This window comes from Oncorhynchus nerka, linkage group LG26, assembly GCF_034236695.1.
Source record: "Oncorhynchus nerka isolate Pitt River linkage group LG26, Oner_Uvic_2.0, whole genome shotgun sequence".
In the NCBI taxonomy this organism is placed as follows: domain Eukaryota; kingdom Metazoa; phylum Chordata; class Actinopteri; order Salmoniformes; family Salmonidae; genus Oncorhynchus; species Oncorhynchus nerka.
Window position 1 is genome coordinate 48,915,319 of NC_088421.1, and position 12,622 is coordinate 48,927,940.

A 12,622-nucleotide genomic window follows, 5' to 3' on the forward strand; every position below is an offset into this window, starting at 1 on the left:
AGCACCATGGTCTTGGTCTTCCTCTATATAGGGAATAGGTTATCATTGGGCTCTGGTCAAAAGTAGTACACTATACAGGGAATAGGGTACGATTTGGGACTGAACCTTGATAGATAAAATGATATGTTGTTTTCCAGGGGACTGGCCAGCAGTATGTCTAAGAACCGGGACACAGCTGTGGTGACAGTAGGCTTCGGCCAGGGTAGTAAGGTGGATAGTGTGCCCATGGACAGCCGGATGACCCACATCCCAGAGGCCTTGACTGGGCAGCGGGGTCCAGGCAAACCCCAGTCTTCAGGCCCGAGGCATGGACGTCTGATGCACCAGAGCACCTTGTCACTAGGGGACCCACAGGGATCTGGGACCAGCTACACAACCACACACACTCAGGTCAGGACTGTACCACTAGATGGTAAAATAGAACTGTACCACGACCACGCACACTCAGGACTGTACCACTAGATGTTATTATAGAACTGTACCTGTACCACACACACTCAGGACTGTACCACTAGATGGTATTATAGAACTGTACCACACACACACGTGTGTCTTTGGCACGACGTGTCCTGAGATCCTCTTCCTGGTTCTCTCCAGAGTTACTGTGGGCGGGAGGCCGATGGCCAACCTCTGCTCTTCTTTCCCCGAGATCCCGCCTACCCCTCCCAGCACACCAGTCAGCTGAACCTGAGTCACACATCCACCAGCCAATCACAGACACACAGCAGAGACATCCATAACCCCAAAGACATCATCCCGGTACGACCAACTCATTCTGAATGGATGGATGAAGGACCGTCAGTTGAGCTTTATTTGATTCTGTGTTGTCTCAGTGCAACACGTACCTTCATGTCGTCACTATAATTGTCAGAGGCAGCGGTCTTCAGTACTTAATGTCACCGGTAGAGGGTGCTGTAGCATCAGAGGAAGGAAACCCCTGAACAACTGAATAGAATGGAACACCTCTATTCATCTCCCTCTTTCCCACACCTCTCCATTCTCCCAACGACGTCTTCCTCTACTCATCCCCTGTATCTTCCTCTTCTCATATCCCCTGTATCTTCCTCTTCTCATATCCCCTGTATCTTCCTCTCATATCCCCTGTATCTTCCTCTCATATCCCCTGTATCTTCCTCTTCTCATATCCCCTGTATCTTCCTCTTCTCATATCCCCTGTATCTTCCTCTCATATCCCCTGTATCTTCCTCTCATATCCCCTGTATCTTCCTCTTCTCATATCCCCTGTATCTTCCTCTTCTCACATCCCCTGTATCTTCCTCTCATATCCCCTGTATCTTCCTCTCATACCCCCTGTATCTTCCTCTCATATCCCCTGTATCTTCCTCTCATATCCCCTGTATCTTCCTCTCATATCCCCTGTATCTTCCTCTTCTCATATCCCCTGTATCTTCCTCCATATCCCCTGTATCTTCATCTTCCTCCCCTGTATCTCCTATCCCCTGTATCTTCCTCTCATATCCCCTGTATTTTCCTCATATCCCCTGTATCTTCCTCTTCTCATACCCCCTGTATCTTCCTCTCATATCCCCTGTATCTTCCTCTCATATCCCCTGTATCTTCCTCTTCTCATATCCCCTGTATCTTCCTCTCATATCCCCTGTATCTTCCTCTCATATCCCCTGTATCTTCCTCTCCCTCATATCCCCTGTATCTTCCTCTCATATCCCCTGTATCTCCTCTCCCCCTGTATCTTCCTCTTCTCATATCCCCTGTATCTTCCTCTCATATCCCCCCTGTATCTTCCTCTTCATATCCCCCGTATCTTCCTCTCATATCCCCTGTATCTTCCTCTCATATCCCCTGTATCATCCTCTCATATCCCCTGTATCTTACTCTCATATCCCCTGTATCATCCTCTCATATCCCCTGTATCTTCCTCTCATATCCCCCGTATCTTCCTCTTCTCATATCCCCCGTATCTTCCTCTCATATCCCCTGTATCTTCCTCTCATATCCCCTGTATCATCCTCTCATATCCCCTGTATCTTCCTCTCATATCCCCTGTATCATCCTCTCATATCCCCTGTATCTTCCTCTCATATCCCCTGTATCTTCCTCTTCTCATACCCCCTGTATCTTCCCCTGTCTCTCTCATATCCCCTGTATCATCCTCTCATATCCCCTGTATCATCCTCTCTCATATCCCCTGTATCTTCCTCCCCTGTATCTTCCTCTCCTATCCCTATATCTTCCTCTCATATCCCCTGTATCTTCCTCTTCTCATACCCCCCTGTATCTTCCTCTCATACCCCTGTATCTTCCTCTCATATCCCCTGTATCTTCCTCCTCATATCCCCTGTATCTTCCTCTCATATCCCCTGTATCTTCCTCTTCTCATATCCCCTGTATCTTCCTCTCATATCCCCTGTATCTTCCTCTTCTCATATCCCCTGTATCTTCCTCTCATATCCCCTGTATCTTCCTCTTCATATCCCCTGTATCTTCCTCTCATATCCCCTGTATCTTCCTCTTCTCATACCCCTGTATCTTCCTCTCATATCCCCTGTATCTTCCTCTCATACCCCTGTATCTTCCTCTCATATCCCCTGTATCTTCCTCTTCCCCTGTATCTCATATCCCCTGATCTTCCTCTCATATCCCCTGTATCTTCCTCTCATATCCCCTGTATCTTCCTCTCATATCCCCTGTATCTTCCTCTTCTCTTCCTATCCCCTGTATCTTCCTCTTCTCATATCCCCTGTATCTTCCTCTTCTCATATCCCCTGTATCTTCCTCTTCTCCCCCTATCCCCTGTATCTTCCTCTCATATCCCCTGTATCTTCCTCTTCTCATATCCCCTGTATCTTCCTCTTCTCATATCCCCTGTATCTTCCTCTCATTTCCCCTGTATCTTCCTCTCATATCCCCTGTATCTTCTTCTCATATCCCCTGTATCTTCCTCTCATATCCCCTGTATCTTCCTCTCATATCCCCTGTATCTTCCTCTTCTCGTATCCCCTGTATCTTCCTCTTCTCGTATCCCCTGTATCTTCCTCTTCTCGTATCCCCTGTATCTTCCTCTTCTCGTATCCCCTGTATCTTCCTCTTCTCATATCCCCTGTATCTTCCTCTTCTCATATCCCCTGTATCTTCCTCTTCTCATACCCCCTGTATCTTCCTCTCATATCCCCTGTATCTTCCTCTCATACCCCCTGTATCTTCCTCTCATATCCCCTGTATCTTCCTCTTCTCATATCCCCTGTATCTTCCTCTTCTCATATCCCCTGTATCTTCCTCTTCTCATATCCCCTGTATCTTCCTCTCATATCCCCTGTATCTTCCTCTTCTCATATCCCCTGTATCTTCCTCTTCTCATATCCCCTGTATCTTCCTCTCATATCCCCTGTATCTTCCTCTCATACCCCCTGTATCTTCCTCTTCTCCTCTCATATCCCCTGTATCATTCCTCTCATATCCCCTGTATCATTCTCTCATATCCCCTGTATCTTCCTCTTCTCATATCCCCTGTATCTTCCTCTCATATCCCCTGTATCTTCCTCTTCTCATACCCCCTGTATCTTCCTCTCATATCCCCTGTATCTTCCTCTCATACCCCCTGTATCTTCCTCTCATATCCCCTGTATCTTCCTCTTCTCATATCCCCTGATCTTCCTCTCATATCCCCTGTATCTTCCTCTCATATCCCCTGTATCTTCCTCTCATATCCCCTGTATCTTCCTCTTCTCATATCCCCTGTATCTTCCTCTTCTCATATCCCCTGTATCTTCCTCTTCTCATATCCCCTGTATCTTCCTCTCATATCCCCTGTATCTTCCTCTTCTCATATCCCCTGTATCTTCCTCTTCTCATATCCCCTGTATCTTCCTCTCATTTCCCCTGTATCTTCCTCTCATATCCCCTGTATCTTCTTCTCATATCCCCTGTATCTTCCTCTCATATCCCCTGTATCTTCCTCTCATATCCCCTGTATCTTCCTCTCATATCCCCTGTATCTTCCTCTTCTCGTATCCCCTGTATCTTCCTCTTCTCGTATCCCCTGTATCTTCCTCTTCTCGTATCCCCTGTATCTTCCTCTTCTCGTATCCCCTGTATCTTCCTCTTCTCGTATCCCCTGTATCTTCCTCTTCTCGTATCCCCTGTATCTTCCTCTTCTCATATCCCCTGTATCTTCCTCTTCTCATACCCCCTGTATCTTCCTCTCATATCCCCTGTATCTTCCTCTCATACCCCCTGTATCTTCCTCTCATATCCCCTGTATCTTCCTCTTCTCATATCCCCTGTATCTTCCTCTTCTCATATCCCCTGTATCTTCCTCTTCTCATATCCCGTGTATCTTCCTCTCATATCCCCTGTATCTTCCTCTTCTCATATCCCCTGTATCTTCCTCTTCTCATATCCCCTGTATCTTCCTCTCATATCCCCTGTATCTTCCTCTCATACCCCCTGTATCTTCCTCTTCTCATATCCCCTGTATCATTCTCTCATATCCCCTGTATCATTCTCTCATATCCCCTGTATCTTCCTCTTCTCATATCCCCTGTATCTTCCTCTCATATTCCCTGTATCTTCCTCTCATATCCCCTGAATCTTCCTCTCATATCCCCTGTATCTTCCTCTCATATCCCCTGTATCTTCCTCTTCTCATATCCCCTGTATCTTCCTCTTCTCATATCCCCTGTATCTTCCTCTCATATCCCCTGTATCTTCCTCTCATACCCCCTGTATCTTCCTCTCATACCCCCTGTATCATCCTCTCATATCCCCTGTATCTTCCTCTTCTCATATCCCCTGTATCTTCCTCTTCTCATATCCCCTGTATCTTCCTCTTCTCATATCCCCTGTATCTTCCTCTTCTCATATCCCCTGTATCTTCCTCTTCTCATATCCCCTGTATCTTCCTCTTCTCATATCCCCTGTATCTTCCTCTCATATCCCCTGTATCTTCCTCTTCTCATATCCCCTGTATCTTCCTCTTCTCATATCCCCTGTATCTTCCTCTCATATCCCCTGTATCTTCCTCTTCTCATATCCCCTGTATCTTCCTCTTCTCATATCCCCTGTATCTTCCTCTCATACCCCCTGTATCTTCCTCTCATATCCCCTGTATCATCCTCTCATATCCCCTGTATCTTCCTCTTCCCCTGTATCTTCCTCCTGTATCTTCCTCTTCTCATATCCCCTGTATCTTCCTCTTCTCATATCCCCTGTATCTTCCTCTCATACCCCCTGTATCTTCCTCTCATACCCCCTGTATCATCCTCTCATATCCCCTGTATCTTCCTCTTCTCATATCCCCTGTATCATCCTCTCATATCCCCTGTATCTTCCTCTTCTCATATCCCCTGTATCTTCCTCTCATATCCCCTGTATCTTCCTCTTCTCATATCCCCTGTATCTTCCTCTTCTCATATCCCCTGTATCTTCCTCTTCTCATATCCCCTGTATCTTCCTCTTCTCATATCCCCTGTATCTTCCTCTTCCTCTTCTCATATCCCCTGTATCTTCCTCTTCTCATACCCCCTGTATCTTCCTGTATCTTCCTCTCATATCCCCTGTATCTTCCTCTTCTCATATCCCCTGTATCTTCCTCTTCATATCCCCTGTATCTTCCTCTATCCCCTGTATCTTCCTCTCATATCCCCTGTATCTTATTCTCATCCCCTTCTTCCTCATATCCCCTGTATCTTCCTCTCATATCCCCTGTATCTTCCTCTTCTCATATCCCCTGTATCTTCCTCTTCTCATATCCCCTGTATCTTCCTCTTCTCATATCCCCCGTATCTTTCTATTTCGCCCCGTTCTCCCTCGCTGTCCCCCTAAACCCCTATTCTTATTTTCTCTCTCTGGCCCCTTCTCTATACTTCTACTCTCTCTGGCCCCTCTATCCTTCTGCACCTTCTCTCTCTCTCCATCTCCCCCCTATATCTTTCTCTCTCCAGTTCAATGTTCTTCATAGGCTGGGTCAGAGTAATTGGTCTCGTAATCGCGAGGGCGAGGCCATGAGAGAGGTGACCAATCCCAAGGAGCCCACCCCCTACTGGACGACCTATCGCAGTGAGCACAGGAGTCCTAGCCCCTCTCCCTCACCACACGACCCCAATGGTAGACCCACACTGTGGCATCAACATGATATACTGACAGGTAATACACACTTTGTTTTCTTCTTTCTTACATTTTCTCATGTAAACCCACAGTATCCTGTACGAACCACAGCTGTTTGTGTGTGTGTGTGTGTGTGTGTGTGCACATGCGTTGTGTGTGTGCGTGTGCATGCGTTGTGTGTGTGTACATGCATTGTGTGTGTGTGTGTACATGCATTGTGTGTGTGTGTACATGCGTTGTGTGTGTGTGTGTGCATGCGTTGTGTGTGTGCGTGTGCATGCGTTGTGTGTGTGTGCATGCGTTGTGTGTGTGTGCATGCGTTGTGTGTGTGTGCATGTGTTGTGTGTGTGCGTGTGCATGAGTTGTGTGTACATGCATTGTGTGTGTGTACATGCATTGTGTGTGTGTGTGCATGCGTTGTGTGTGTGCGCGCATGCGTTGTGTGTGTGTGCGCATGCGTTGTGTGTGTGTACATGCGTTGTGTGTGTGTACATGCGTTGTGTGTGTGTGTACATGCGTTGTGTGTGTGTGTACATGCGTTGTGTGTGTGCGCATGCGTTGTGTGTGCGCATGCGTTGTGTGTGCGCATGCGTTGTGTGTGTGTGCATGCGTTGTGTGTGTGTGTGCATGCGTTGTGTGTGTGCATGCGTTGTGTGTGTGTGTGCGCATGCGTTGTGTGTGTGTGTGCATGCGTTGTGTGTGTGTGTGCGCATGCGTTGTGTGTGTGTACATGCGTTGTGTGTGTGTGCGCATGCGTTGTGTGTGTGTACATGCGTTGTGTGTGTTTCAGGTGAGACCAGGACTCCAGCAGGTCCAGGTAACCCTAGGAGACAGTCTGGAGAGAGAGTCCTGTGGGCAACACGACGCTGGGAGACGGACTGCTGTTCCCTCCGACTCTACTAAACACACAATTCAACTGTACGTGTACGTGTACACACACACACACCACACACCCAACTCTGACCCAACTGAGTGCAGTTCAGTCCAACAACAGTGAAATACAACTAAAACCAGTCCACTAACACCCCATCTAGTCAGAACAACTCCCTGGAATAACTGAACTGGCAGATCTGGGCTGAGTGTTACAGCACTGAACTGGCAGATCTGGGCTGAGTGTTACAGCACTTGAACTGGCAGATCTGGGCTGAGTGTTACAGCACTGAACTGGCAGATCTGGGCTGAGTGTTACAGCACTGAACTGGCAGATCTGGGCTGAGTGTTACAGCACTGAACTGGCAGATCTGGGCTAAGTGTTATAGCACTGAACTGGCAGATCTGGGCTGAGTGTTACAGCACTGAACTGGCAGATCTGGGCTGAGTGTTACAGCACTGAACTGGCAGATCTGGGCTGAGTGTTACAGCACTGAACTGGTAGATCTGGGCTGAGTGTTACAGCACTGAACTGGAGGGGCTTTTCACTGAATAAAATAACTAATGGGAACTGTGTGTGAGAGAATGTGTGCATAGGAGACTGAAAGGGTGTGTGTGTGCGCGCAAGTGAGTCCAGTGCCAGGAGTAGAACAGTACATCTACTATCTAACCACATCTGTCTGACAAGACATTTAAAATGGAGGGTTGGCCCTGGGGAACGGTCAGTACAGTCTCAACACCCCTCCCTCCCTAACGTCAACAACATTCAACACCCCTCCCTCCCTAACGTCAACAACATTCAACACCCCTCCCTCCCTCCCTAAGGTCAACAACATTCAACACCCCTCCCTCCCTAACGTCAACAACATTCAACACCCCTCCCTCCCTAACGTCAACAACATTCAACACCCCTCCCTCCCTCCCTAACGTCAACAACATTCAACACCCTCCTCCCTAACGTCAACAACATTCAACACCCCTCCCTCCCTAACGTCAACAACATTCAACACCCCTCCCTCCCTAACGTCGACAACATTCAACACCCCTCCCTCCCTAACGTCAACAACATTCAACACCCTCTCCCTAACGACAACATTCAACACCCCTCCCTCCCTCCCTAACGACAACATTCAACACCCCTCCCTCCCAACAACATTCAACACCCCTCCTCCCTCCCTAACGTCAACAACATTCAACACCCTCCCTCCCTAACGTCAACAACATTCAACACCCTCCCTCCCTAACGTCAACAACATTCAACACCCCTCCTCCCTAACGTCAACAACATTCAACACCCCTCCCTCCCTAACGTCGACAACATTCAACACCCCTCCCTCCCTAACGTCGACAACATTCAACACCCCTCCCTAACGACAACATTCAACACTCCTCCCTCCTCCCTAACGACAACATTCAACACCCTCCCTCCTCCCTAACGTCAACAACATTCGACACCCCTCCCTCCCTCCCTAACGCAACAACATTCGACACCCCTCCCTCCCTAACGTCAACAACATTCAACACCCCTCCCTCCCTAACGTCAACAACATTCAACACCCTCCCTCCCTCCCTAACGTCAACAATATTCAACACCCCTCCCTCCCTCCCTCCCTAACGTCAACAACATTCAACACCCCTCCCTCCCTCCCCTAACGTCAACAACATTCAACACCCCCTCCCTCCCTCCCTAACGTCAACAACATTCAACACCCCTCCCTCCCTAACGTCAACAACATTCAACACCCCTCCCTCCCTAACGTCAACAACATTCAACACCCCTCCCTAAGGTCAACAACATTCAACACCCCTCCCTCCCTAACGTCAACAACATTCAACACCCCTCCCTCCCTAACGTCAACAACATTCAACACCCCTCCCTCCCTAACGTCAACAACATTCAACACCCCTCCCCCTCCCTAACGTCAACAATATTCAACACCCCTCCCCCCCCTAACGTCAACAACATTCAACACCCCTCCCTCCCTCCCTAACGTCAACAACATTCAACACCCCTCCTCCCTCCCGTCAACAACATTCAACACCCCTCCCTCCCTCCCTAACGTCAACAACATTCAACACCCTCCCTCCCTCCCTAACGTCAACAACATTCAACACCCCTCCCTCCCTAACGTCAACAACATTCAACACCCTCCCTCCCTCCCTAACGTCAACAACATTCAACACCCCTCCCTCCCTCCCTAACGTCAACAACATTCAACACCCCTCCCTCCCTAACGTCAACAACATTCAACACCCCTCCTCCCTCCCTAAGGTCAACAACATTCAACACCCCTCCCTCCCTAACGTCCACAACATTCAACACCCCCCTCCCTCCCTCCCTAAGGTCAACAACATTCAACACCCCTCCCTAACGTCCACAACATTCAACACCCCTCCCTCCCCTAAGGTCAACAACATTCAACACCCCTCCCTCCCTCCCTAAGGTCAACAACATTCAACACCCCTCCCTCCCTCCCTAAGGTCAACAACATTTAACACCCCTCCCTCCCTAACGTCAACAACATTTAACACCCCTCCCCCTCCCTAAGGTCAACAACATTCAACACCCCTCCCTCCCTCCCTAAGGTCAAACAACATTCCCTCCCTAAGACACATTCAACCTCCCTCCCTCCCTAAGGTCAACAACATTCAACACCCCTCCCTCCCTCCCTAAGGTCAACAACATTCAACACCCCTCCCTCCCTCCCTCCCTAACGTCCACAACATTCAACACCCTCCCTCCCTAACGTCAACAACATTCAACACCCTCCTCCCTCCTCCCTCCCTAACATCAACAACATTTAACACCCGAGGGGTAAACTACGAAGCAGGATCAATGAGCGAGCCTCCATCCATGTTCATTTAAATCAGACTTTATTCATTGTTTTGTAGAGAACTCAGACAGATGAAATGGAGGAGAGGAGCAGCGAGATAGTAGGTAAAGAATATAAACACAGACAAGACAGAGAGATAAAAGATAGGAAGAGGATTGGCGTATTTACAATCATCGGCCCCCCGACCAGAGAGAGAGGGATAGAGAGACAGAAAGGACTCTAGCAGGTCCAGCCAATAGCGTTATTAGATTTCATCAAGCGTTGGATTGTTCACCCACTAACAGGGAACGTGAGCTGGGTTTAGACTGTCGTGAGACAGGGACAGATAAAGGACTAGCAGGTCCAGCTAGCAGCGTAACAGCAGGGACTAGTAAGGTAAAGATCCCCTGGACTAGACAGTAAGGTCAGGGTAGGGGGCAGGTTACGCTGATCCTAGGTCTGTGTCTCAACCAGTGTCAGCTCACACCATATTCCCTAGATAGTGTACTACTGTTTACCAGGGCCTATAGGGATAGTGCACTACATAGGGAATAGGGTGCCATTTCAGACACAGACCCAGAATTATATATTCCAAATGTCACCAGACTAGGCTCGAGTCCCAAATAACACCATATTCCCTAGATAGTGTACTACTGTTGACCAGGGCCTATAGGTGTAGTGCACTACATAGGGAATAGGGTGTCACGTGGGAGGCGTCACCTAGGTCTGCTTCTCTACTCTAAACTCCAGTTTCTGCTACGGTTTCAGTGCAATCTTAAAAACAGACAGAAGCAGGAATCTGAGTTTGATTACATATTGTATTGTGATGGTATTATATGTGTGGGGGGAGGGGATAATAATAATAATGCTAGAGGTTTCTGTTCAGTAGTCTTTCCTCTGACATCAAAAGTAATAAGTGACTGGCATCTTAAACACCTCCTTATAGGATCTAGAGACATACAGCTGGGGGCCACCTCCATGGGGGGTTCATGTGTGGGGGGGTCATATGTGTGTGGTGGGGGGGTTCATATGTGTGTGTGTGGGGGGTTCATATGAGTGTGTGTGTGGGGGGGGTTCATATGTGTGTGTGGGGGGTTCATATGTGTGTGTGTGGGGGGTTCATATGTGTGTGTGGGGGGGGTTCATATGTGCGGGGGTTCATAATGTTGTTTCAGTGTGGTCTACTCGTGAACTAAAGCCTTGACCGACGTGGCAACTGACTGCATGCGTGGGAGGATAGGTGGAAAAACACCTATCCTCCAATCCCGCCAGGTGATTGGTTGGTTAGGTGACAGGTCAGAGGTCAAGGGGGGAGAGGGCGTGTGTAGAGTTGTTCTGAGCAGACTGAGGAAGTACAGAAGTACTTAGTGGAAGCTCCTTTTCTTTTACGTTTGATCTACGGGTTTCTCATTTTCTTCTTCTTCTCTCTCGTTCGTCTCATCTCACAGATCCCCTCTTCTTCTCCTCTTTCTTCCTACTCGTTCTTCTTCTCCTTCTGTTTCAGCAGTTTGTTGATCTCTCTCTTGGCCATGCCAGCGTACTTGCTTATGACACCATGCTGGTTCAGACCAGGAAGCAGGAGCAGGAAACTCACTGGGAACAAAGGAAACAGAGTCACTACAGTTGAAGTCTGAAGTTTACATACACCGTAGCCAGAAACATTTAAACTCAGTTTCACAATTCCTGACATTTAATCCTAGTGAAAAATTCCTGGTCTTAGTTAGGATCACCACTTTATTTTAAGACCGTGAAATGTCAGAATAATTAGTAGAGAGAATTATTTATTTCAGCTTTTATTTCTTTCATCACATTTCCAGTGGGTCAGAAGTTTACATACACTCAATTAGTATTTGGTAGCATTGCCTTTAAATTGTTTAACTTGGGTCAAACGTTTCAGGTAGCCTTCCACAAGCTTCCCACAATAAGTTGGGTGAATTTCGGCATATTCCTCCTGACAGAGCTGGTGTAACTGAGTCAGGTTTGTAGGTCTTCTTGCTCGCATACGCTTTTTCAGTTCTGCCCACAAATTTTCTATAGGATTGAGGTCAGGCCTTTGATGGCCACTCCAATACCTAGACTTCGTTGTCCTTAAGCCAATTTGTCACAACTTTGGAAGTATGCTTGGGGTCATTGTCCATTTGGGACCAAGCTTCAACTTCCTGACTGATGTGTTGAGATGTTGCTTCAATATATCCACATCATTTCCCCTCATGATGCCATCCATTTTGTTTCTGAGGTCTTGGCTGATTTCTTTTGATTTTCCCATGATGTCAAGCAAAGAGGCACTGAGTTTGAAGGCCTTGAAATACATCCACAGGTAGACCTCCAATTGACTCAAATTATGTCATTTAGCCTATCAGAAGCTTCTAAAGCCATGACATCATTTTCTGGAATTTTCCAAGCTGTTTAAAGGCACAGTCAACTTAGTGGATGTAAACGTCTGACCCACTGGAATTGTGATACAGTGAATGATAATCTGTCTGTAAACAATTGTTGGAAAAATTACTTGTGTCATGCACAAAGTAGATGTCCTAACCAACTTGCCAAAACTATAGTTTGTTAACAAGACATGTGTGGACTAACTAAACAGCATACTGCTTAAAGGGCTGTTTTCATTAGTGCATACTGTAGCAAAACGAGCCCCTCTTATTGGACAAGCTCAGGTTAGTCCCTCCACCACTGTGCAGTTTGGTTCCTAACGGGTCTATTAAAACAATCTACTCCATGTTTAGTGGAACAATGTCTCACCATATATAAAACAAGTCGGGATTCTGTAGGACAGTTTGTCTGGTGAACTGGGTAAAGAGACTAGGGTTGCCTCCCAAAGGGCACCCTATTCCCTATGTAGTGCACTA

The 12,622-nt window shown here is 47.6% G+C and overlaps 1 protein-coding gene and 1 pseudogene across 1 annotated transcript in view; one reads left to right on the forward strand and one right to left on the reverse strand.

Moving 5' to 3' along the window:
- The first annotated feature begins 126 nt into the window (after positions 1-126).
- The window catches only part of LOC135564787 (uncharacterized), a 16,712-nt gene continuing 4,216 nt past the window's right edge, over positions 127-12,622 (forward strand). The window contains exons 1-4 of the mRNA XM_065010844.1: positions 127-390; positions 598-759; positions 5,922-6,123; positions 6,875-7,002. Of these exons, the coding sequence (XP_064866916.1) occupies positions 154-390; positions 598-759; positions 5,922-6,123; positions 6,875-6,987 (714 nt within the window). The 5' untranslated portion in view covers positions 127-153 and the 3' untranslated portion in view covers positions 6,988-7,002. The remainder of the gene's footprint in view (positions 391-597; positions 760-5,921; positions 6,124-6,874; positions 7,003-12,622) is intronic.
- Positions 11,192-12,622, reverse strand: part of LOC135564789 (ADP-ribosylation factor-like protein 6-interacting protein 1) — a 24,383-nt pseudogene continuing 22,952 nt past the window's right edge.